The 25,904-nt window shown below is 31.3% G+C and overlaps 3 protein-coding genes and 1 long non-coding RNA gene across 17 annotated transcripts; 1 reads left to right on the top strand and 3 right to left on the bottom strand.

The window, feature by feature from the left end:
- Positions 1 to 706: 706 nt before the first annotated feature.
- On the bottom strand, positions 707 to 12,772 carry LOC122530867 (adenylate cyclase type 2-like). 9 transcript variants are annotated; one of them, XM_043658228.1, is made up of 21 exons: positions 12,498 to 12,572; positions 9,137 to 9,563; positions 7,615 to 7,749; positions 6,883 to 7,100; positions 6,052 to 6,208; positions 5,595 to 5,744; positions 5,405 to 5,526; positions 5,076 to 5,323; positions 4,654 to 5,003; positions 4,200 to 4,480; positions 3,936 to 4,112; positions 3,678 to 3,858; positions 3,520 to 3,603; positions 3,343 to 3,441; positions 3,103 to 3,246; positions 2,927 to 3,022; positions 2,724 to 2,847; positions 2,439 to 2,648; positions 2,170 to 2,350; positions 1,978 to 2,113; positions 707 to 1,903 (listed from the first exon to the last, which is right to left on the bottom strand). In XM_043658228.1, exons 3-21 carry the CDS (start codon positions 7,615 to 7,617, stop codon positions 1,739 to 1,741), a joined length of 3,126 nt encoding a protein of 1,041 aa, XP_043514163.1. In that variant the 5' UTR covers positions 7,618 to 7,749; positions 9,137 to 9,563; positions 12,498 to 12,572; the 3' UTR covers positions 707 to 1,738. The 9 variants fall into 9 exon arrangements, 8 of the variants coding, with proteins under 8 accessions (XP_043514163.1, XP_043514162.1, XP_043514168.1 ...); XM_043658227.1 differs by lacking the exon at positions 12,498 to 12,572 and adding an exon at positions 12,141 to 12,216; XM_043658233.1 differs by lacking the exon at positions 9,137 to 9,563 and having other exon boundaries at positions 12,498 to 12,772.
- Positions 12,773 to 15,083: 2,311 nt separating this feature from the next.
- LOC122530871 lies at positions 15,084 to 25,405 on the top strand. Of its 2 annotated transcripts, XM_043658240.1 has the most exons (3): positions 15,084 to 15,390; positions 24,628 to 24,804; positions 24,988 to 25,405. In XM_043658240.1, the coding sequence occupies exons 1-3, from the start codon at positions 15,223 to 15,225 to the stop codon at positions 25,000 to 25,002; spliced, it is 360 nt and encodes a 119-aa protein (XP_043514175.1). In that variant the 5' UTR covers positions 15,084 to 15,222; the 3' UTR covers positions 25,003 to 25,405. The 2 variants fall into 2 exon arrangements, with proteins under 2 accessions (XP_043514175.1, XP_043514174.1); XM_043658239.1 differs by lacking the exon at positions 24,988 to 25,405 and having other exon boundaries at positions 24,628 to 24,934.
- On the bottom strand, positions 15,748 to 17,234 carry LOC122530872. 4 transcript variants are annotated; one of them, XR_006307118.1, is made up of 4 exons: positions 16,640 to 17,234; positions 16,337 to 16,562; positions 16,040 to 16,252; positions 15,748 to 15,960 (listed from the first exon to the last, which is right to left on the bottom strand). It is a non-coding gene; the product is annotated as an uncharacterized LOC122530872 (long non-coding RNA). The 4 variants fall into 4 exon arrangements; XR_006307120.1 differs by having other exon boundaries at positions 16,337 to 16,896; positions 16,965 to 17,234; XR_006307117.1 differs by having other exon boundaries at positions 16,337 to 17,234.
- Positions 17,706 to 22,964, bottom strand: LOC122530868 (importin-4-like). 2 transcript variants are annotated; one of them, XM_043658235.1, is made up of 15 exons: positions 22,802 to 22,964; positions 22,367 to 22,453; positions 22,182 to 22,289; positions 21,962 to 22,114; positions 21,563 to 21,748; positions 21,192 to 21,486; positions 20,962 to 21,119; positions 20,288 to 20,885; positions 19,974 to 20,209; positions 19,696 to 19,898; positions 19,286 to 19,626; positions 19,038 to 19,213; positions 18,753 to 18,961; positions 18,352 to 18,662; positions 17,706 to 18,264 (listed from the first exon to the last, which is right to left on the bottom strand). In XM_043658235.1, the coding sequence occupies exons 1-15, from the start codon at positions 22,853 to 22,855 to the stop codon at positions 18,140 to 18,142; spliced, it is 3,240 nt and encodes a 1,079-aa protein (XP_043514170.1). In that variant the 5' UTR covers positions 22,856 to 22,964; the 3' UTR covers positions 17,706 to 18,139. The 2 variants fall into 2 exon arrangements, with proteins under 2 accessions (XP_043514170.1, XP_043514171.1); XM_043658236.1 differs by lacking the exon at positions 22,182 to 22,289.
- Positions 25,406 to 25,904: the final 499 nt, after the last annotated feature.

Here is a 25,904-nt window from a genome sequence, read left to right as displayed (position 1 = left end):
TATATTTTCGTACTGAATTAAAAGTTCTCGTGCTTATGAAAGTAACGTTAAAACTACCAGTATTTCCGTTTTATTAAAAATATCTTCTAATTATACTGTTGCCAAGAGTAATGTCTTTCTTATCTCAAGATGTTTAACCGATAGATTCAAAAAAATTCCGAAAGTTATTGTTCCAAGAAGATGCAATATCTTAAGAAATAAAAAGAGAAGAACAATAGAGAAAGAAACAGAGTTAAGATATAAGTTATTGGTTATCTATACATAAGTTAAAATATAAGATTTATATAAAAATATAAGTATTTTTAATATAGAGAACAAAGAGCTAAAGACACATAATATAAACATTCGTTACAATGCTTTTGTGTTTGTATACAAAATTTACACCTCGTATATGTAGCAATAAATACTTTATTTAAATCACATTGGTCGTTATCTTTTAATGTTTAAAAAAAATATATATATATAAATATGTACAAAGAAATAAACTGATGTTTGTCACGCCAATGATACATACAGTTGATAGAAAAATAAATTCGTACCTCTACTCATAACCAGGGTGAGAAGCTTAGTTTATAAGATGTGTGGTTTATAAATTAAGAAAGAGACGATGTATTTAAAAAATTACTGCATTTGTTCTTCTAGAACAATTTAAAAATTAAAAATGATTCAGGCATAGCCTGTGGGCATTATAGATTCATTGATGTTATGCGATAAAAATTACTTTTTTACTTGCTCAATAAATACAAATCTCATATACGTTTAGATTCGTGGGGCCATTTTATACATGTTTGTATGTTGTTTGCTTACTCGTTAAGAAGAAACAATCCCTAAGCAATGAAAATCCACCCGGATTTGTTTAATTATCTATCAAAAATTAGCTACGCAATGGAAACGAATTAATAATGAAACTGTTATTAGACATGAAATGAAAAAGAATTTAAAGTTGTCCAGGTATTTTAGGACTGTGTTTCAAAACTTATGAGCATCTTCGATATTATAGTATCTTTTTAACTTTACAGTGAACGTCATGAAAATGTGTTTGTACATCAATTTTCAAAACGTTCGCATTGTCATGAAAACTTGGAAAAACCTACGTCAATAAATATTTCCAACTAACTACATTCCTGTTAATTAAACGCGAAATACTGTATATACATTTAACATACAGCTAGAAAACATCATTATCATTTGCATGCAATGATATAAATAATACGTTTCATTTCTTTTGATTATCTTTCGAATTGTCATTTGCAACGAATTATTCTTGAAAATTTTTTTTTATCATCAATTACAAGATTTTCATACTTTCAATGGATTGTACATTATTTAGGATAATGTCTTCCAAATATCACTAGGTAGAAGTTCTTTGCTTATTTACAATATGAATTATTTCAAATAATCGAATGTTGTCTTTATATGAATAATGATTACGTAAAAAATTGTTATTAAAACTGGCATCTTCGATTTGTAATAATGTGTCAATAATCGGCTTCAAGGCATATGATTGCAAACATATTTCACGTACGTATATTTTTACTATATTCGACTGAATAAATTGAGGTATTCCGCATAGTGATACAGTCGTTGACTGCGTTCCTTTTTTTTCTGTCGATTCTTTGGTGTTTCAAATTTTCTTTGGTTTTTCTCTTGTGTCTGTATATATTCACTTAGATACCTAATATCTCACTTTTCACATCGTTACCGCAGTAATTGCTTAAAGGTCGAGTTAGAGTTTCAATCACAGACTAGTCTCCTCAATAGAATCTGTTCTTTGAAGCTGTAGGTTATCATCGATACCAACGAAGTACGTTGTAACAAATCCTTTCGGTTTAACGTACGTTTCTCCTCGAAGATGACACTTGATACCTTGTTGTTCGAGAACAGCTGCAGTTTCTGCCGTAACCTGTGTAAATGATTATTACTCAAAAAAAAGTAGAAAAGATATTCCTTTAAACCAAAATTTAGTTTTAATTGAACCTGTATTTTCCCCGGAACACCTGTCGTGTCCATTCTAGATGCCATATTCACAGCATCACCCCAAATATCATACAATGGCTTCTGAGCGCCTACTACTCCTGCTGTTACTTCGCCGTGTGATATTCCAATTCTTAGTCTGAAACAATACTTTCCTTTAAACAATTCAAATATAAATTTGCATGATATAAGTACCTATAAGGTTTCGATGTGTAAAATGACTTTCTTTTCAATTTATCTAGAACTGCCATCATTTCAACCGCAAATTGGGCCATAACTTTTATCACGTTGTCATTGAAATTTTCCTCACTTTCTGCGCTGTGCATCGAATCTCGCCGACCGGCTTCTAATCCACAAGCTGCCATATAGGTAGTACCTAAGACAATCGTAACATAACATCCATTATGTCTCCATGACATCTGGAATAGCGATTCAAAAATTCTTATCTTTGTTTAATCATTTACCAGCAATTTTGATTTTTTCAATTCGATAGACATAGTATGGCTCAAATAATAATTTATCAAATTCACATATGATCTCATTTAGGTCTGCTAGAGTATTACTTCCATCAATAGAGACATCCGTTAATGAAGCAAACATGACGGCCACATTATTATGAGCTTCGTGATAAGGCTCGTTTTCTTCTGTTCTGTTCATATTCAAGTAGAACTCCGCTACATAAAATTGATACATGATATAATTACGATTGTAATTGAATGAATTTTAATATTACTTGAATATTAACATACCAACATGTTCTGGTAAAATATTACGAAGTAGAAGTTTATTAGCGTTCCTTGTATGGAATGCTTCATCTTGTTCTTTAGTTAATTGACGCTTCCATAAATAGTCTAATCTGCTCAAGTATTCTGCCTGAATAAATTTACATTTGAATTAATACATATAAATAACGTATTATTAAAGAAACAATTGTTAATTAGAGTACACTCACCTGACGATCTATCAAGTGCAAAGAAAAACTAAGAAAGATTATGCTTAAAACATGTGCCAATCTTGGTTCCAAATATGGATTCCATCTTTCGCCTGACTGTGAAAAAAATTCCAAATAAGTGCAATCGACATTCATCATAGAAAGATAGAAATTAAAAAGGTGCTGATCAAAATTACCTGAAATAAATTTGAACGATATACCCAAACATTCCACGAATAAAATACCACTACTGTGGTACCTATTATTAACTTTAAAATATAATGGAGTCTCAAAAACAAAAAACTGGTCAAAATTGCCAAAGAGCAAGTTTGCGTCATTTGCTAGAAACAATCATTGAACGAAATTAAAAACGTTATATAATATTTTGGAAACTAAGGAGAATCTACAACATACAAGTACCTACTAAACAATCTTACCCAAGGTGTAGCCACGCAATCAAATTTCGCGGCGTCAGGCTCTATTATGCTGGATGTTATATTATTGCTTTCAAGCTCACTCACATTTTTACATTCAAACTGAAATTACACAACGATTAAATACTTTAATCGATAATTTAATATTCAATATAGTATTCATGTTCATTGTTAACTTACAATCATATCAAACATAGCACACGCTGCTAACATTATTGTTATCACCAAATACAAAATCGTTCTAAGGAATGCACTCCAAACAACCTGAAATGTAATAAAAAACTAATTCTCAGTACTATAAAAATCATGTGAAAGATTAACTATACAAGAATGTTAACCTTTATACTAGTTTGATATAGAAAACACAATAATTTATTGTGAGGATGAGGTACGTGTCCTTCTTGTTCATCATGCGGATCTTTATACCGATTCCACGCGAAGTGCATCCAAGCTATTGGCATTAAAGCGATCAAAAATAATATCGCTGTCACATAACTAATCGCTGTGCTTAGATGCCACCTATGAATTAATTAAGCGTTAAGAATTATCCAATTTTATTTATATTGTTAATGAATATTCTTATAAAGTAAACATACTCAGAAAGAGAAAGCGCAGGTACCAAATAAATAAGCCCCATAAAAATTAGGACAAACACAGCGGAACTGATATAAAATTTAAAAAGTGGATCAGGTTCTTTCAAAAACGGTATTTCCCAATTCCACTGTTGAAATGTTAAAAATATTGGATTCATATCTTCCCATTTGCACCATTGCCTACAACATCATCCAAGAAATTTATCTTTTACTTTGTATAAAATATATCAAAGTGGCTAAGTAAGTTAGAGATAGAGATATACTTACTCCCCCTTAGTGAGAGGCATTTTCTTAATAGCATTCTCCATTTCTGCATCCGCAGCTTTGAGCATCAGATGATAATCTCGCAAACAGGAGTCCATGAAGTGTGTACGGCGTCTAGAAGAGCTAGTGAATACGTCAACATGATTATTTATAGTGGCGGTAAAACGTCTACTGTTTCTTGATCCAGAATTCACGCTACTGGATCGTAAGTAGAATTTCACGTAATGCTTGTTGCATGGCGGTGGGGTACTCGGAGTCATGACTGTCAAGTTGTTCTCGCTGTTCTGCAACAAAGTTCATCTGTCAACGATACGACACACTCGACGCACGTTCGTTCAACGGTTAAGAAGATATGTCAGTGGCGTAGGAAATTTACATTGTTAAGCGCAAACAAATTTTCTATTATTAAACAAATGTCGTTCACTACAGGCTTCCTACGCCACTGGGAAATATGCACCTGCGTAGTCGGTGAATCCGGAATCGAAGGTGTGATCAGGTAACTTCGAATTCCGTATTTCTTAAGAACCTCGTCATTCAAGGACTCTACTGGGACGCAATCATACTCGTTAGCGTTCACGAGGTCCAATGTTTGCTGCGTAACGTGAACTTTGCCGGGTTTTCCCGTTTGCTCCATTTTATTAGCTATAACGACATCACGTGACCAAACATCATACTGCCACTTGTTGTTACCCAGGATCCCCGATATTATGTTGCCAGAGTGAACCCCTATTCTCATATTTACATCCACGCCACTCTCGCGTCGTACTTTAGCTCTCACGTCTTTAATGATCTTTATCATATCAAGCCCTACAACACGAGCCAGATTTCTAAGTGAAAATAAAAAATAACAGATATGTACATACTTTGAAATATATTTACCTAAATCTACGCAGCTTTTCGCATGCTGGGAGTTCGGAGTTGGCACTCCACTTACACAATAGTAACAATCACCTAGGAACTTGATACGGAGAACATTATGTTTTTCGGAAGCCTCGTCGAAACTACCGAACAAGTCGTTCAGTGTCTCTACCAATTTTCGTACGGGCAATGTCACTGTTAATCCGGAAAAATTCACCACATCAGCATACAAAATGCTTACGTTGTTGTGCGTTTCGACGCATAGGTCACTGAAAATCAATGAATGACATTTGTTACACTTCTATGTCTTCAGGATTAAACATATTTATTTATTATGCAAATAAACGTACCTATGTGGACTTCCTTTAGGAGGAGGTTTTTTATGTTCCTCTATAAATTTAAAAATATCTCTAAATTCCTTTTTTATTTTCGCAGCTATATGTTGTGGCAATATACTCCGCGTAAGTTGTTCCTGAAGATTATTATGAATTTTTATGAAAACATATACAACCACGTTTAAACTCATTTATAGAAACATACTTCCTGATCTTTCTCATAATTCAACCGCAGCGTTGATTCCACACACTTGCGGTGATCCAAGAACGATCGTCTAATAACGATTTCATTCATGAATCTGAAGTATAATCCAAGACCATTTACGCAAGCAAGATATATACTCTCTGTAATGATCTGAAAGATTTATAAATCAAATTAGAATATTGCAATATAAAATCTTTCAACAGTGTAAGAAAATAATTCAATTAAAAAAATTTTAACTTTTTACACTTTAATTCTAAACATTGCCCTGTCAAAAATACTGCCTATCTTTCAGAATGAGTTTAAATAAATTCGAGAACATTTTAAAATAATACGTTCATTCGGTCAGTTTATTTAATCTGAAATCAGATTATTTAATCATTCTCTCAACAGTTTGTTATTTAAAAATACATTTATCTTCGATAATCCTACATCAATAAGTAACGAAACTCATTTTTACCTTCGTACTATAATCAAATGTGTTTCTGTAAGTGATTAACGAAAGAGTAGCTAAGTAACATATAGTCGCAGTGATTCCGAGTATAAAAGCGTGTAGATTCTCCGTGAGAGGTAGGAAGACGTAACACGCCAAGAGCGCGTGAGTCGCATACGCTGGTCTGCAAAAAAGAAACGCAATTATACACATGCGTTGAAAACGATTATAAGTTCACGGTTACGCGTTCATTAGCAGAAAAGGGTAAAACGACTCGCAATTAGCTGATTGTTATATAGAATCTGCTAATGAGAATTATACATTAATCTAATCTTCGTTATCGACTACCTATTACATTCATTGGACAATTCCTACATAAATACGTACAACAATAAAAAAAAAAAAAAAGAAAACGTAAAAATTTAACGTTGAAATTTAAAAAAACAAAGACCAAAAAATAGACGACGGTATCAATTGCCTGCAATTTCATTAACTTAATCCTGACGGAATAATGAAAAGATAATGATTTATGGTACTTGCTTATCTATTCTAGAACATCTATTTTTAACAAAGTGATCGTTACAATTAACTGGCAATTTAAAATTAAATGAGAATACGACCGCCCAGGGAAATATCTCACGGATCCTATTAGAAAATGGCTCGTGCAACCGATGGTCATTAATATCGATCCTGCTGATCTTTCGTAATTACTAACAGTTTCGAGAAGGCAAATCCAAACAGCGAACCACAGCGAAAAACAACTGTACAAATGACGAACTGATAAAAGTCGCCGATGATAATTGAAATGATCTTACCACGATTAACCAATAGCTAATTTTCTTCTCAGTTGTTCATTACCTTATCGGTGGTACGTCATCGTTATACAGGATGGTATAGTACAAAGGAACAGCCAAATCACCGACTACCAGCAGTACCACGATCAAGCAGGACAACATGACTGGTAAATAGGTGTTCCTTGCGACGATTTTCGACTTGAACAAAAGCGCGATTATCGGGCAGAGTAACGCGCTCATGAGGGTGTTTACTACATCCGGTATACAATTTTCTATGCTGACCTACGAAAAAGTAGAACAAGTTCATAATGTCTTCTTTGTGTTTCTTTTACTCGCTATTACCGATTAATTTTCTTTGTAATTTGAATGTAGTGCGACCATTAAATAAAATTAATAGGGACAAAACTTGCTCTTTATCAATGAAGATTATCGATTCACTAAAAATAACGAAAATTGTGTATACGATTATTTAGAAATGATTATAATTCTATGATATTTATAATAGTGATAGGATTTAGAGAAAAAATTAAGTTCGATTTAAAAATTGCAATTTTTATTCCTTTTCTTTAGTAGGTATAGAAATAAAAAATTAAGTTCGGATATCGGTTTTTATTAGTATTATCTTTTAATAAGTGATTAATAAGTAATCATTTCTTTGTTAAAGTCCAATCAATTATTAGTTAGATTTAATTCGTTTTATTAGATTTAAGCGAAACGACAACGTAATTAATACGATATTATACGTAGCTTTGAAGACGGAGCGCTTTATTTTTTTCGTATTTTGTTTCTTACTTACCATTGTGATCAGGATCAAACAATATATGATTCCAAGGGCCAATTGTAGGAGTACGAAGAGCGACAGATAACCATACTGAATTCTTCTCTGGTAAATCGTGAACAGCTTCTCTAAGCCCTTGTATTTGAACTGTTTCTGAAAGTGAAAGCTCGTGTCAGATTATGTATTCAATGTGTGATCGGATTGTTGTTTGAACTTTCTACATAAGTTAACCATTGTCATCATCGACACTATGACACTTCATCGACGACTATTTAACATTTTTATGAAAATGACAATAAAAGATGACGATAAATTGTCCAAATAAAAAAAAACTACGCAGTTGCTTCCTTCGAAGGTTCATTTGTAAAGGAGACTACACAGTAATTAATATATTTAAATGAAAAATAAAAATAGAAACAGGTTCGATGGTTAATAACTGAAACAGCTAAAAATAACGCGATACACATTTTGCAATCTATTCTTTCAACTTTCACCATTGTGACCATTTAAATTTAACGCGTGATATAGTACACGGTTGCCTCGTTAGTTTCCCAACGACTCGGAAATTGAAGCTGCTTAAAATTTGACTAATTAGAGATACTAGAACACTCAAAATAAATATACAGAAATAGATAAGGAAACAATCTTAAATACAGAGGTATATGTTCGAAAAGGCGCAAGTGTTTCATTACTGTCGATCGTTTAAAATAAGGCTCGTCCGTGATCAGAAGGCGAAAAGAAGGAAAACACTTGAAATCGACGCGATTATTCTAAGAGAAAACTTATTTTTTATGGTTCTAATTAAATTATAGATAATAATCTCTTTCTATAGGCGAGCATATTATTCATCACATCTTACTTTTATAATATTTTTCCACAAATGAGCATATATTCGTACGTTCAGTCTTACAGTGAGGATTACACGTGTTCGCCATACTATTCTTTCAAAGAATATAACATTTACATACGTACACGCAGTTACATATGATTTAATCAACACCAAGAAAAAAACAAAACCTTAAACGATGCTTTATTTTCTTAGTAGTAAATGCACAACGAGACAAATAAAGAGAGACTACTGTAAAATTTTCCAGTCCCGGAAAAACGCAGGAAACATCCTTCAACGTTACCTACGCTCCGACCAATATGGAATCACATGCAACTGCGTCACAGAAAAACATAGTATTGCAAGATGCTAACATAAAAATGAACTTAGAAATAAAGAACAAGTCAAAGTAACAATATTACAACGTAAAGTGAATTATCAGAATTTGACTAAACACGTCCAAAATCACTATGTAAAATCACTATCTGAAATTGCACCTTCCTATGAAATAGGATCTCCTCTTCTCCCGACACTATTAAACTCCCTCAATTTGGAATACAATAGTATACAAATAGTATATAGTGATTTTAAGAGCTTCATATATACACGACATAATTCTTCAGACAAAATTCTTTTCTGAAGAACCACCACTTTGATTAGAAATCATAACAGTCACACTATCATCGATGGAGGAGTAAAAGAACTCGGTATTACCGACGTGCGCGTATCTCCGACAGTCACTGGCTGTCTGATGCAAAATCAACGACGTGCTCGGTAGCTGATGTGAATTATGCGGCTCGTAAAGCACGATAAAAATCGGGCCTCGAGTATCGAGGAGCGCAGCCGCGCCTCCACCCGACACGCCGCGAGTCTCCCTTTTCACGGTTTCCTGCCACAGGAAAGCCACGGAAACCCGGCGAAACTCTCGAGACTCTCTCCACCGGGAAATGAACGAGTTCCCGTCTGCGTTTCGCGCGTGCGTTTTCATATCCCGCGAACCTTTCGTCCGGTCCGGTGAATATTGATCTTCAATCTCTGACTCTCGGACCCGACCATCTTTTTCTCCGTCCCTTCTTCCTTTTCGTCATAATACGACCACAATCGTCATAATATTTATATCTTCGTTTCTCGATCGTAATATCTAAATTGGTTGTGAATAAGTTAGTATATATAGTTGATACAGTTAAGAATACAGTTTATAATGATATTGGATAATTAAAATGTTACTATCTATTACATATTTCGAAACGTTTGTACTTTGTTTCTCTTGTTTCTTTTTACTCGCTTTAAAATATTCAATCATTATTTCGTAATAACGTAATGCATAATATATCTTTACCTAAAACATGAGGAACATTCAAATATTTCAATATATTTTGAAAGATGAAGAAAATACTAGAACATCTGAACTAAAGGAATGGTATGCAAGTTGATTTATAGCTCAATGAGCTAATAATACATAAATTGATCCGAGGGTTTTTTTTGCACCATTCAATTGATATTATTAATGAAATTTTATGAAGTTATAAGCTATTAATGAGTTCCTAAACAGTAATTTTGTTAATAAAAGGAATCCGAAAACGAATTTGATGAATTACCAATCATTTGAGTATTCTACTATTGATGTAAAGTTGCAAAATTGTAACAAAAAAGTTTAGAATCTACAACTTGTAATTTGTCGATTCACTAATATTTGTTAATGAATTATTGTGCAAGACGATTCATTTAAAGATTGATGAATTTGAAATTTTAGAGATTGTGAATGATTTAAGAGCGTAGATCAATCCAAGTGACACATCTGCAATAATTGATGAATATTAGGTTTTAAAATGTAGCTTCTGGAGTTTTATGAAATAATATAAAATATTGTTGCGAATGGATTAATAACAAAAACATTGACATACTTATTGATGAATAGAGTGTTGGAGTCTTAGAAATGATTTTGATGGTAATGAAGTTGAAGTTGAATTAGAGATTTTTAATAGTTATAAAAATAATGGTTTGATCCAAATTTTAATTCACTATGTCTCCTAAACAAAAAGTTTAGTACAAAAAGAATTAATAATTGTTTCTAATACTATTTGAACAGAGTTTTGAAGGAATTTCAGTCTGTAAATTAACAGAAATCAATTATATTTAGAATTATTTGAAAAGTATCTCGAGAGAGGATCTTAGTTTGTAAATTAATTAAAGTTTCTGTAACTTGGTAGTGCAAGGAAATTAACAAAAAATAGATGAAAATTACATTGTGAAAACTTTTTATAAATTAAAAATCATTTCTCGAAAAACAATTTCCAAATAAAAATAGTGCTCCAAGTATGAAAGTTGTTATGATTTCGACTGTAATACACTTTGATCTAAACAGGAACGGCGATAAGTTTTAAATAGAATTGATATTGCGTGAAGGATCTGAAACGATCAGAAAATGTTTTGCATTCCTGTGACCACGAGATTAGAATTTTCGATAACACGGCATATATCGATCATAACGACATTACCGTACATTGTTCTGAAAGTTTGCAAAAAGATAAGAATGTTTAGAAAAAAATGATTGTTTATCTGCTTTACAAAATTAATTAGCAACGTTACGGGAGGTTTGCTTCGTGAATTAAATTTCTTGTAACAAATCAGAAAGAAAAAGAAAGAACAAAAAGAAAACAGGAATAAATAGTTATTATTAAACGAAAAAAATTTTCAACGATTGGCAGATAAAACCTTAGCGCCAGATCGAAGATCTGTACACTTCAATTATCAATTACTTCCACGCATTTTTGAATTACCGTGAAGGACATGAAACAGATTTTTTTCTATTTCGATTACATCAATTAGGCATCTATTAATACAAGCACGATAATATTGCAATAAATAAGCTGTTCGAACGATCATTCATAAAAAAAAAAAACCTAACTTTTACTTGTCATCGAATCATAGAACGGGGAAAAAACGCGATATAACATCGAACTACTTTTCAATTTTTCCGCGTATGCGATTGCATGCAGCTAAAAAGTTATCGAGATCTGGCTTCGATAGATAAAACCAAAGATAATCAATTGCAATTTCATGGAAATCTTCACGACATTATTAGATAGTAAATTTTTGCGTACACTTCCACGGTCTTCACCTTTCATCCTAACATCGTAACATCCTTATAATTCAATTATCGTACGTGTCGAGAATGTTTTGCAAAACGTGTGAAGCACAACTAAACGAGCGGACACGTTTATCTATGATTAGAACGATACAGAAATGGGAAGGATTATCTTTTGATCAAAATGTATCGACTTTAAGAAGAACGTTATAATGTGAATAGATTAAATTCTTTGGTTTCGCTCATATCGCTCAACACGATCACGAAAAATATTATATATAAATTACGAAAAATTTATAAAAAAACATCTTTCAGGAGTGAAATGTCCTTCTACGAAATTTTAATTACTCGAATTTCAATGAAACTTCAATTCTTTCCATGTATCAGGCTTGACACGTTAATCGTTAATTACTATCGTGATTATCAGTGTATATGAAATACTCGTGTGATCGAAAAAAAATTCTTCTATGTCTATGAGTCCATGACAAACCGCTTATTATGCAACAAAAACGTTTGATTCCAGAGCGAGTAAGCTGGATTCATTCATTCTATTGTCTTTAATAAGTTTTGCGGCGTTCGAATCAGCGTTATCGATCATAGTCACGATTGACGAAAAATTGTTGCACTCACTCGCAAGCTGGACCAGGTCCATTCGTCGAAACTATTCGGCGAGACAATCCGGCCATCGTCCATGTGTAGAGAATTCAAGGATGCACGAGTGACCAGTCCCACGTCCATTTTCCTCGAAGGACTATTCTCGAGTTCTATTCTTTCTTTTTTTTCTGCCGATCAAAGAGACACAATCGACGAAGATGACCACGACGACGGCGACGACGACGACGACGACGACGACAATGATGATGATGATGATGATGATGATGATGATGATGACAACAACAACGACAAGGATAGCGACGACCCCACAGTTGTTTGATCCATCGCGGCTACAATCCACGACCAGACTGATCGTATGTGAAAATGACTCACCCTGAATCGACTCTCGGCTTTACTGGCCGTGTGCTTCGTGTTCTGTCGTGCCGCCTCTAAAGCACTACCGTTACAGTTATATCGTACAGTATTATCGTGATAAGGGAAATGGGCCACTCTAAACGCTGTCTTCCCTTCTCCGTCTATAATATCTCTCTGTTCATCTTCGTTTAACGAACGTACGGTCACGCTTTTCCGAGCTTTCAGCCTTCCACAGACGCATACGAGCACGTGATGCTCTGCTGCCAAGGCGATAAGCCACCTGTCCGTTGTCCGAAATCACACTCGTGATTTCGTTCCGCTGGTGTTCTCCTTTTACAGCTACACGACCGATGTTCGCCGAGTTCGTCAGTCGGATTTCTTTCGATTCCACGAAACCTCCTACGTTCGTTGCTTATAATTCACGGGTGATCATTCATCACTGAAAATAAAATGACAGATTCGTGTGAGTGTTTTATAAAAATATTTAAGAACGCCTTATGAAGAAAACATCAATCGTAAATATCGTGGATCATACTGTGTGACAGAATCATACTTTTAAGTAAGCGTAAATGATTGCACAGTGTATGTGAAGAAGACTCAGAAGAATAACACGGATACGTGTTAGCTTTAATGGAATTCATTATCATGCTAGACAACTTTCTCTGTCAGATTCACGCTCGATGCATCTTCATTAGAAGCGGCTCGTAATTTGAAAAAAATGAAGGATCTTTTTGAAATTTTACCGAGCTCGAGTTTCATCGATGCTCGTTCAGAATTATTATTCATCCTTGATCGATCTCTATTCTCGGCCAATTCCCTGAGAATTTCTCGGTACCATATTGCGAGCCGAGAACTCATTCATCTAACCGTAACAATGTAATAGTTTCTACTATCATATACATAATAGTTTCTCTAGTGGAATATTTTAACAAATTCAATGTTTATTAGTCTAATTGTAAGTAAAAAAAAAAGAGGAAAAATTATTTAATAATAAATTGATAAAACTAATCTCAATTAAATCGAGTTGAGATAAGTAATAATTCTGATCGAAAGGAAAACAGATTTGCAAACGATTCTATATAATTATTAGTGTGAAAGTGATATTTACTAGCTTGGTCACTGTATCTGGTGCGTCACGCTTGAATATTTTTTTTCTTCTACCGGAAGTAATGTATGCATCCATGAATTAAATCTCAATAAGTGCGCGAAAATGTGTGAATAATCTTATTTCACGTCAATTGCAAAAACAAATAGAAAATTAAACATAATTAACGTTAACTAACAAATTTGGAATTTTTTAAGTGAATAAAGATATAAAGATACTAGCAATAAATATATTAAAAGTATTATAAGATTATAAAATATTTCAAAAGTATCAACTATCATTAAAGCAGCTATCATAAAAGCAGCAATTATCAGACAGCAATTATATCATTATTAACGATAATAATTAATGTCTGGACTTGTATAAAAAAGTCTTCAAGTGCAAATATAGCAAATTTACTCGTGTACGTGCGAAGAATTGCAAATCATGCATGGTGATCAAAAAAAAAAAAAAAAAAAAAAAAACGCGGCTTCTTCATTACGTCTATGAGTCAAACGTTTTTTAATCATTGTATTTTCATTATATTCTCTCGCGCGTTCATATGCGAGTGGACACTTTACATGATTCTTCCAGGTCGTTTCAGGAACCAAAATTAATCAGTCCATTAAATAAATGGCTATCGAGAAAAGGATGCGATTGGTTGGTTTGTTATAGGATGTTTTTCGCACTAATAGATAAGCCACGAAGAAATAAATTGATTGTTACATTATTCAAGACAAGAGAATCATTTCTTCAAATGACTTCAATGTTAATAAACATTCGACTCTTAGAACTTTTAAAGAACTTCAATATTTTATGCAGATAGTCAAATACATTCATAAAATGTTATGTTGAACATATTTTTTAAAATTATTTGTAAACATTGGTATTTAATCTTGCGTTTTGAATACAATCTACGTAATGATTGCGAAAAATCGAAATTAATCATCATATATCCGTGATTTTTCATCGATCATACTTTTGACAGAAGCATCGAGGACCAATTGACAATCATTGTTAGAGTAAGAACCGAATAATCGAGTGATCGACTGAATCGTGCAATTGATTGTTTGTAATTACTGTGTTAACGAAAAGGACAGTGTTTATTTTTTGTAATCTTATAACAGGGCAGAAAGCTATTATAGTCGATCATCTTGTAATTCAAGAAGATCGAGCATTGATAATTGGTGAAATTGCATCATTGAATATCCTTTATTCGCGCGTGAATGTATCAATATTACCAATGATATGATATGCAATTATGCAAAATGGAATGTACGACTCTATAGACAAGATATAATGAAAGGAATAAGTTGAGTCATGGTCATCAAGTGTAGCACCAGTGCATCCAATGAAATGTTTGACACCCCTAATAAATCTTAGCTTAAATATGTATGAACTTTCAAAATGATTCTTTGATTACTACTGTCCATTTCTATTATATTTAAATGGTAAGATTAATAATTCACGACCAATGATCCACTTACCAATACGGTATCATCCCCTATGATAGTTACAATAAACTATCCACTATAATAACAGACGTTACCACTTTTTGTTTGGATAATTCATCGATGGATAGCACGATTTAGCCACATTGAGTCGCTGCGCACAATAAGCGACTTTCGTCTGACGAAACTTTCCACTAGCGATATCTCCATGGAGCATGGTAAGCTCGACAGGTACACAGTCGGGCCACGGACATGGGTCGTACACCTACAGCTCCTTTTCGATTCGAGTCATGGTGGAGATCCCAAGGACACTAACCAGCATCAGACACTCGATATGCGTGCATATATAGGGTGTTCAAAAATTTCAGCATTTCTGGTATATACTTTGATGAATATATCTTAATTATTCTTTACAATCTTTCCTTTTTATATGAATGGAAAAAGTATATATAATTTTCTAAGAATTTCTCATTGAAATTTATATTTCAATCATTTATTACAATCGTTTTATTGTAATAAATAAATTTAGAAGTAAATAATTTGTTTCTATAAAAGATTTAATACTAATTATGTATCCAGATCACTTACATAAAAGTGGATCAATTTGACTTCTGAATGGATTATATATATATATATATATATATATATATATATGGTCCATTGCACAAAAGAGAATAGTAATTCGTTCAAGATTAACAATTTTTTATAAAAAATTGAAATTTGAAGACTCGAGTATTTTGTACAAGGCACGAATTTATCTGTTTATCTTTGATATATATATATATATATATATAAATATACATAAAAAGAGTTTCTAGATCGATCGGTGATTTAATTTGGAACATCCAGTTCTAAAAATTCTTTCCGCTTGTTTTCCGCTTACGCAATTTGCATACCTAACATTCTCATGCTTTCTAAACACAAGAAATAAATCGTTGTAATAAATCTAAATTTAAGAAAAGAAAAACATTTATAGAAAATTTATTAGATTTAAAACGAAATATGTACAAATTAACAAAGCATACCAAAATTGTAATACACCATATACGTAGGTGCGTATACCGGTGGGTACGCACACATTCAATCATCGATGACTAATTCACTCGGCTCAATGGTATGAAAAGAACCTCGATAACGCTTTATGACTTCCGTCGTCTCGCTCTATGAAGGTCGTCGATCGGCAAGTTTGTGTGCCAAAACGATACATAAAAATGAGGCATCATCTGATCGTGAAAGTCCTTATGACAATGCATATCTATTATACTTTCTTCATTCTTTATAGGAAACATTTCATACTTTTTATTAAGTTTTTTTATACTTACGTAATGATGCAATTCATATAAAGTCCATATGATCATACACGTATTATTCATATACATCGATATACATCGATATAGAAGCGTTATCTTCAATAAAGATCGAACAAATGTATAACTATTGAAGGATGGGATGTATATGAGAGCTGATATCTTACATTCTAAAATATCAGTCTTCAGAAAACTTAAGAATTTATTGCGGCCGGTATAGAAATTATATTCAATTCATTCGCTGAAACATTAAAAGTAATAAAATCAGTATGGTTGTGCTGAACCACAAATGAAATGCACAAATGAAACAAACCTGACCTCTTACGGATCTTGTGACACTTGCTCTGAAATACCGACTATTCAGAATTCATTCTCTATCGCATCAGTGAATCTATCCTTCCCTTCATTGATTACTATTAGATTTCGAATGAACTTCGTTTTGTTGAATTTGTAATATTCTTTATAATAAATTAGAGTTTTTAAGGTATGATGAAGTATGACAAAAAATGTCATACCTTTGTCAATGAATTTCGATGATGATTTCTTTAATTTGTTTAAGAGTTTTATATCTTGTACTTCCAATAAAAAAAATAACAGTTAGTGCGAATAATAAAAGTAATATATAATGTATAAGTATTCTTACGTGACAATGTAATTCTCGCGCGTTTCCGAGCGTCACTGTTCGATTACTTTCGGGCAATTCTGTTCGCTGATGCGAACCATTGTGCGCCTGTGCACGAATTTGAAAAGTTAAATTGTCCAGAATAAAAATATTCATATAAAATTCAGGAATATTTAAATCATTGCTCTTGCGATCTACATTAATATTTCGTGCTAATGTATAGTTTTATTATAATAATTTTGAAATTAAAATTAAATGAGCAAGCAAAATTAACAAGAACATAATAGAAGTGTTTATCTATTATGTATATATTTTTTTAAATCTTTGTATACGTACATTACATATATAAAATCTATTTATATATATTAGGTCATATACAAAGATTGTATAATGATTGTATTATATATATATAATCTTTCACACAAGTCTGAAAATTTCATAAATAACTCTCTTATTTCCTTCTAGCAAATTGAATTACAAAAATTATAGTGTCGTTGACATGGAATGCTATGAATATTATTTATAAAAGGTGATATAATGTAACAATTTTATTCTTCAAATAGTACATTTATGTTTGATGTATATATATAATGCTTTATATGCACACGCGTCATTTTTGGATGAGAACAGAGAACATAATAATAAAACGATTCGTTTCTGACGATGAGCACAACACTCCTTTAAATCCAACTTTCAAATACATTAGATTTTATAATCATTAATTTTATCAATTATCCTAATTTCGATTTCACGTCGAGCCAATTTGAAGAATTTAATATTTATCATCTACTAAGTCCACTTACAATGAAAAGTTCTGTAGACTAGAATTTAATATACATTGTCTAAGAAAATTGAGATATATTTTCATACTAAATGTAAAATCGTAAAATATTATAAAATATGAGCAACTGCATCCTATTATGTTATGATGTGATTAGTTGCACTTATTGATTCCTTGATATTGTATGAAAAGAAATATAATTTCTATAATTATGACGTTTATAAATAATGAACATATATATGTATATATGTATAAAATTATCAATTCGTAAAACTAATATTGAAATTTTCAATTCATATAACTTAAAAAATGACAAATATAGCAAATATATCACTTTCTTTAAGACACAAATATCTTCATCAATCCATATGTTTCTTGTAACCAAAGATAATAATTCTCAAACCCACATTGAAACCTAAGGAAAAATATACGGAATATTTGTCGCGACTTCTATTGGAAGTTTGACATACATAGAATTCCATTCATCTAGAAAATCCCGTTGAGCAGATTTAATGAATTCCATAATAATACTTTTTGTTTCTGCATAAAAAATATAGAACATAATTTAATATGTATTATAATACAACAATCTTTTATTATGTAAAATAATAAGAAAACATAACTTACCATCATCAGCAGCAGTATTTTCATATATTATATTAACTGCAACTCCGAGTAATGTTTCCATATGTGGGTATAAAATAGGATGACCAGCTTCATATAATGTTAAAATACTTTTAAACACTGCTTTGTTTTCTTCAAAATCTTCTTTCAATGGTAATTGTTTAACAAAAATTGGAAATATTTGATCAAGTGGTATTTTCGAGTAATTAACGATGATAAGTCGCGCAATTGCTCCAACTATGTTATCACGAGCCGCTGCATGTGATTCTTTATAAATTGCGTTTGATAGAACGCATAAAATTTCAGTATAATGCCTATTAAATTATTGTTAAGAAAAAAAGAATGAAACCTATGAAATTTTATAATAATATAATGTTTAAATAAGATATATATTAAAAAGATACGTATAAACTGCATCTTTGCCATACAATACAATTTCACCAATTCCATATATTGCATTATTTCGAATTTCACTGCTTGAATCATTTGCTAGTTTCAAAAATAAAGGAAGTAGCTGACATATGAAATTAGCTACTCTATGTTCAAGTCCTGAAAAACATTCTGAAATTGTACCAACTGCAAAAGATCTCTGACCTTCGGATTTATTCTTTTTCTGAAAAGTTTATTTAATTGTTAGACTACAAATTAATAAATAATTGATATTAATGTAAATAAATAAAGGTATATACCAATCTTTCTAAAAGCATTGGTAGTACAGTTTTAAAATGCAGCTCGTAGTCTTCCGGTGCGATTACTTTTCCAAGATTACATAATACATCACCCGCAGATTCCACAAGTAATTCATCTTGTTCAGCTTCAACATCTAAGTTTTCTTCTTCTTCGTGATGCTGACACTTTGTTTTTCCTATCCAAAACAATATTTTTACAGATAATAGTTATTAAAATATCGAAAATACAGTCTATATTGAATTTTTACCTAACATAATATCAGTAATACAATTCGTAATAGCCTCTTTATGACCTTCTCCAATAACAACAATTGATCCTACGTCTTTTAGAAGTTCTGCAAAAGCATCTAAACCATTAATAGCTACTGTTCGATCATCGTCTAATCTTATCAATTCAGATAATTTTGGAACAAATATAGAGAGAGCTTTTAACAATGCTTGCTTTCCTTCGTTAGTATTAATTTTAGAAAAGTTGATACAAAACTGTAAGAGAGCATCAATTACAGCCTTACGAATATCTTCTTGTGGATAATTGGCTAATTTAAAAGTTTCCGTAAAAGATTTTTCAAGATATGGTAAAAATGCTTCTCTAAAATAAAAAATAGCGTTATAAAAAAAATATGCGTTTAAATATATAAAAATATATTAAATATCGTACTCAGTATGCTCTGCAATTTCCTTTAAAGCTAAAATTGCTTCTTCCTTTTCTTCAATGTATGCATTCTCAACACTATAACCTGTTACATCGTCATCACTATCATCGTCTTCATTGTCTGTGTTTTCTATATCTTCATCTTCATTTTCATTTTCACTAACTTCTTCATAAATTGGGAAGGTAGAAATTTCATCCTTAAACTGTGGCTATAAAAAACAAAACAACATAAATACAATTAACTTGTCTTTTCTCATATATATTTCACAATTTGTTTTACATACTACTATGCCGTCTGAACTTTGTATACTTGTAATTATGTAGTCAGTAATTTCTGACAAATCATCAGCAATTTCCTTTTTCATTATTGTACTAAGTGATGCAATCAATCCATAAACTGATTTTTTTAAATCCGGATCTTCTGTTTCTCTCAATAATTTCATTCCAAAATTAAGAGATTTACCAGCCAAAGGTGCAAAATTTGTATCACCTATTGTTCTCGCGATTATCCCAAGAGTATCTAAAATATTAATTAACTATGACAAAAATTATTTTTATTGATAAACATTACATAAATTTTAAATATTTTTATTCATACCAACTGCTTGTATTTGAAGACACATAGCTTCTTCTGTTTGTTTGTCTGAAAGGTAATTATCGAGAATAGTGATAATCTTTTCAAAATATGGTAACATAGACTCTTTACTCGCCATAGCTGCTGAACCTATAGCGCTTAAGGCAAGTTCTGTAATATGGACTGAAGTATCCACACTCAAGATTTCAAAAAGCCTTTCCATTAAAGTTGGCAAATACGGTAAAAAACTTTCGTTTAAATTTTCGCAAAACATTTCCAGTGCATAAAACATACGATCAACCGAAGGTGGCTCTTTCTTTTCTTGCTTAATATAAGCACATATTTGACTAAGATATTCAAATAATATTGGTAATAATTGGTGTGAGTATAGAGAAATGTTTGGCTGTAAGTGTTCAGAAAACTGCCCAAGGGCAAAGAGTGCAGCATTACGCACTACAGGGTGAGAATCACTAATTCCTTGAAAGGTAGACTGTAAGAAATATTCGAGATATTTTGTACGAATATATTCTGAACAACCTTCTGCTAGTACGGCCATTGTCAAGTATGCTGCTTTCTTTGCATATATATCTATACTTTGCAAGCTAGGTTCTATGTATTGTAACTATAAAAGTAACATAAAAATGAAATATTATGTATCTTATGAAGAAAAATATTGTTATAAGTATCAGAAATCATACCAGGTGGGGAATTAATTTCTCTGGAGGTAAATGAAGTGCAAGTAGATCTAAAGTTTGAGTAGCACATATTACAGGAGTATTGTCTTCATTATCGCCATTAAAATAAATCTCATCAGTACCATCTTGGGGTTTTGTAGACATAAGAGTAAACAACATATCTATAAAATTAAATTAAATAATTACATATCATCATGCAAATAAAGTTTATTGATAATATTAATATATCTTACCTAAAATTGGTTCAATAAGTTTATGTTTGATTACAGTTTTCTTTTTTGTTCTGGTTAACCAACCAATAAAAGTAATTGCTTTAACTCTCAGAGCATCATCTAATGCTTTGTTACGAGCAATAACAAGGCACATATTGACAAGAGCATTGACATGTGGTGTTATCACAGTAATTGCATTTTCACATAGGTCATTTAATAATTCAAAACATGTAATAGCTTTATCTTCATTAGAAGTAGTAAGATACTGAATTGTGGTCATTATTTGTGGCATTATTTGATGATAAATATTTACCATCTATGGAAATTATTTATTATAAAATATAATTTTCTATATTTTTGATTATAATATTCAATCATTATAAGTAACTCACCATTTGATTCCCATTAATTAAGGGACTAAGATTGTGCAGTATTTTTAAAATATAAAATGCTATAGGATGCCTTAAGTCGTTTAAATTACTTAATGTTTGTCCCAAAAGAATTGTAAGCGACACAGCACGGGTAAGATAGACATCAGGTGAAGTTTCAGTCAGAATTGACAAAGTATACAACCCCAACTATAATGAAATTGTATATTGACTATAATACCAATGAAATGAAATTTTGAAGGGATTGACACAACAGAGGGGATGGAGGAGATGGAGAGACGATCCCCAAAATAAAATTTTAACTGCAGGTTTTTATTAGTTTCTGAACTCAAATTTTCATTTCATTCTAATAATATTGTACCCTAAGTAATCATAAAAATATGTAAAATAATTATTTTATACCTCTTTATTCGTTAAATTGTCACTGGTAATTAATTGTTGTAAAAGCTGTAACATTTCTGGCCACGCATAATTAGGTAATTCATGTTTTACAATTATCCCTGTTAACTGTGCAATTGCATTCTTTACTATTTTTTCTGATTCATTAAGTAATGTCTGAAAAATAAAAAAAAAATACATATTTTTATCAAAATATATACTTTTCAAAATAATAGTTCTTTACTTGTAAAATTAATCCTTTCAATTCAGTCCGTATATATTGTGGTAATTTGAACCAATGTTTTTCTTTAGCATAATGCTTCCTTAATAATACAGCTGCATATTGCCTTATCTAGATACATATAAATCGTAATATTGCAAAAGATTCATGACATCAAGAAGATATTTATAGGAATCTAAAATAAAAACCTGCGGATTTGCTGATGATGCTATAAGTCGACATAATGCTAGTGTGTTTTCTTGGTTCTTGAAAGCTTCTCTAAGTTCCGCTGTTCCCTGTGAATATAGTATCAATATAATATCTACTATAAATGATTCTAAAAACTATCTTAATAAAATATATTTGCTCATCTTAATGTTCATCTTTATTTAATAAAGAAACTCAAAGACTGCGTGACATGCATATTAAAATATCAAATATATTGAAAAAGAGAGAAGTATACGAAACAAAATACTTTATCAATTATGTAAAATAGTTTCCAAGTCAGGAGAAGTATTTGAAAGGATTTTGTTAAAATATATGTATCAGATTAAATTAAATAAATTCGACTTTTTGTCTTTCATGGTTAGCAGACACGTGTGTTCTGTAAAATTTTTTCTTTTATTACGTGTTACTAAATATACCTGCTGAATAGATGTGCTATCAGCTACAAGTAACTTCGATAATATTTCTTCCATTTTTAGCTTAATACTAGTAAACAAAATATATACTTGGCAGTACTTCCGGACAAAATAACCGGCTGTCTACTATCGCTTTTCTGACCTGTTGGTGACGTTTTTTGTGATATTGCAATGCGCATGTGTGATATCATAATCCTAACTGAAATTTCTTATTGTCAATTATTTCCATTTAGATTAAGTTAAAGTAATTGGAGAATATCATATTCTACAGCATTTATTCTTATTAAAAAATTATTTCGAGAATTCAAAAGGATATTTATTTTTTAAATTAAAGTTCCTACGATTCCAAGATGAAAAATTTTTGAAATGACTGTACGAGATTCGAGTATTACAGAGGGCACTTCAAGCGTTACATTTTACCGTGCAAATATAAATTAGCTCTTTTCAAAATTTTGAAAAGTTTAATTTAAAACAATCGATCATTCTGTGTGTTTAGTTGTAACATAGTGCACAAGTGTTTAAAGTACATAACCAATGAGAAAATTAATTTCATTACTGAAGTAAATAAAAGATAAATGAATTAAATATTGAAAAAGAAAGAAATTTAAACATAAATGTAACCTTAGATTAATAATTTTCACTAATTTTAGCTGTTAATGTTTTTTATATGATATAAAGGTTTTCATCATAATGATATACTAGAGGAGGATAAGAACAAAAATTATATGTATCTTTATATTTATAGAAAATAATGAAAAATCTAATATGGTGAGATATTTACATATAAATATTTATATTTATTTTATTTACTCATCAAAATGATCAGGGTGTTCTATTAACTGATCCACTTAGAATATTCTATATTGTAAATAATTATTAAAAAATATGTATTACTGGACATTTTATATAATATGATAGCAATGATTTTTTTTTACACATGAAAGGACAGAAAATTTAGAGGTTAACTAGCTTTTTTAAGTGGAATATTCAACTTTTTTTAAGCTTAAATTCGATAAAATAGTAAATTATAAGTATAAACATATCAAGAACAAACTTAATAAACCAATTTAAATTGATTATAATCAATTTAACCAATATAAATTTAAGTATACCAATATAACATAAATTTGTTGTAAATAATTAAATTTTCTTTTGATCGATAATTTCAGATCGAACGTTTCATTTTTCAGTCTATATAAGAGTAGTAAAGTAATGTAAATCGTTGCATTTGCGTCGACTTTGTCTAGCCTCGGATCGTATCGAGCAGTTTATTTCAGAGCATATCCCCTTCCTCTCGTATTCTCGTTTTTTTCTCTATTCTTTACTCACCCTTCTCTCGACTCGTATCCTCTTTGTTCCTTCTTCTTTTTTCGTGAATGCTTCGATACCAAAACGCTTTGAAATAATGCAATCTTTCGAATTTTTTAGCTCATGATTTTAAAAAAAATTCACGTATGGACGTCTGTTCGTAGAAGAGAATCGACCATTATTGGACTTAATCAGAATCACGTAAATTATTATTTTGTACTCTTGCCATTGATCTTGAATTTAAGAAAATTCTTTAATTTTATTCTACTTTGTATGATTTTTAAAAATATAGATATATGAGATTATAAATATTTAAAATTATTTACTTTTCAGATCAAGAACTAGTCATTTTGAATGTACTTTTACTGGCGGTGAATTATCACAATTTTCAATAATAATTTCTGTTTCACTAGTTTAAGTATAACTTTAAGTTTAATTAAAAAAATCTATGGTAAGATACAGGTATTATTGTAAATAAAATAATATTCAAATTATTGAATAAAAATCTCTTCATTTACTAGATAACAACTCTGACAGAAAATAGAAGGATAATCTTTTCTTGGACAAAAAGGTATTGCAGAAATGAAAACACCATGAACCACGAGGCCAGAGATGGCCTGTCAACGGCATCATTGAGTAACGTCGTTTACACCTCGTGCATATTCGTCGTCTGGCTTACGTGCATTCTGGATAACGCAGTGAGAAGTTCTTTTCGTACCACTTTAGTACTTAGATCACACGTTATTGATTAAGAAAATTGCTCGGCCAGCAAATGGTTGGCCGACGAAATAGAACAGAATATTATAAATCTTATTTCATAAAAAATTTGATAAGTGTGTGTGAGTATCAATATTATATAATTAATCCATTATACTTTCTAGCAATATACTCAGTGACTTGATAAAAGATCTAAAATTCTATATAAAGAACAGAACAAAATATTCATCATAGAATAATTTAAGATACAAAACTACTAAAAAAAATCAAGAGTCATCCTTCTACAAAATGAATCTTACGATTGAAGAAGAGAAAAATCTTAATGCGAAATTAATGTCGGTTATGAATCTGTTTCGTGTAAGCCGACACCATATGTGATCCGTTATCTCGCATAGCATTCTCTAATTTATTACATAAGCAATCTCATGCCTCTTGAATCTCTAAGCCAATTCAAGGAAATCATCGATATATAGCGAAGCTCGAATCGCCAAAACAAAGGGCCATCTATCTGTAAGTGACGACGATGCAATGAAACTTGTGGCTACAATTATATTGAAGTATATCAGCACAATATATTTTACTGTAATCACGAGTACATTGTGAACATATTTACTATATATTTGTATAGAAATACAGTTTGGCAACAAAATAGAAGAGAAAAGAGAAAGGAATTAGCGGAATTCGAAATTAACATCCTGATTCAGCCGCAAGTTTCCCAAGCGTTTCTTTGTATTTCTTCCGTGACCGCGATAATGAGACCTAGATCAAGTGTCATCGCATTATTTTTGGACGTGACGTTTAGATCGATAATCGATCCCGATTTTCGTAGAAAAATGTAACACGTGATTTATAAGAAAGCCAGTAAAAAGAACTGGGGAACTATTTGAACATGTGATGAGAAAGAACATCCGAAGAAACTCCATATTACTCAAATAAGTGCATCCTGACTAGCCGAAAGGCGCCGCTGTTCTTGTCATTTTTATGGTAGGGACCAGCAACAAGCTGTTCCAATAGAAATCTGTCGCATATTACTAGCGGTAGAGCACATTACTATCGTTCACGATCATGTTATCTCTTTTTA

This window comes from Frieseomelitta varia, unplaced genomic scaffold (genome assembly GCF_011392965.1).
Source record: "Frieseomelitta varia isolate USP_RPSP 00005682 unplaced genomic scaffold, Fvar_1.2 scaffold_358, whole genome shotgun sequence".
In the NCBI taxonomy this organism is placed as follows: domain Eukaryota; kingdom Metazoa; phylum Arthropoda; class Insecta; order Hymenoptera; family Apidae; genus Frieseomelitta; species Frieseomelitta varia.
The sequence above is the reverse complement of the archived record's forward strand: the minus strand, read 5'-3'. Positions and strand labels throughout refer to the sequence as shown.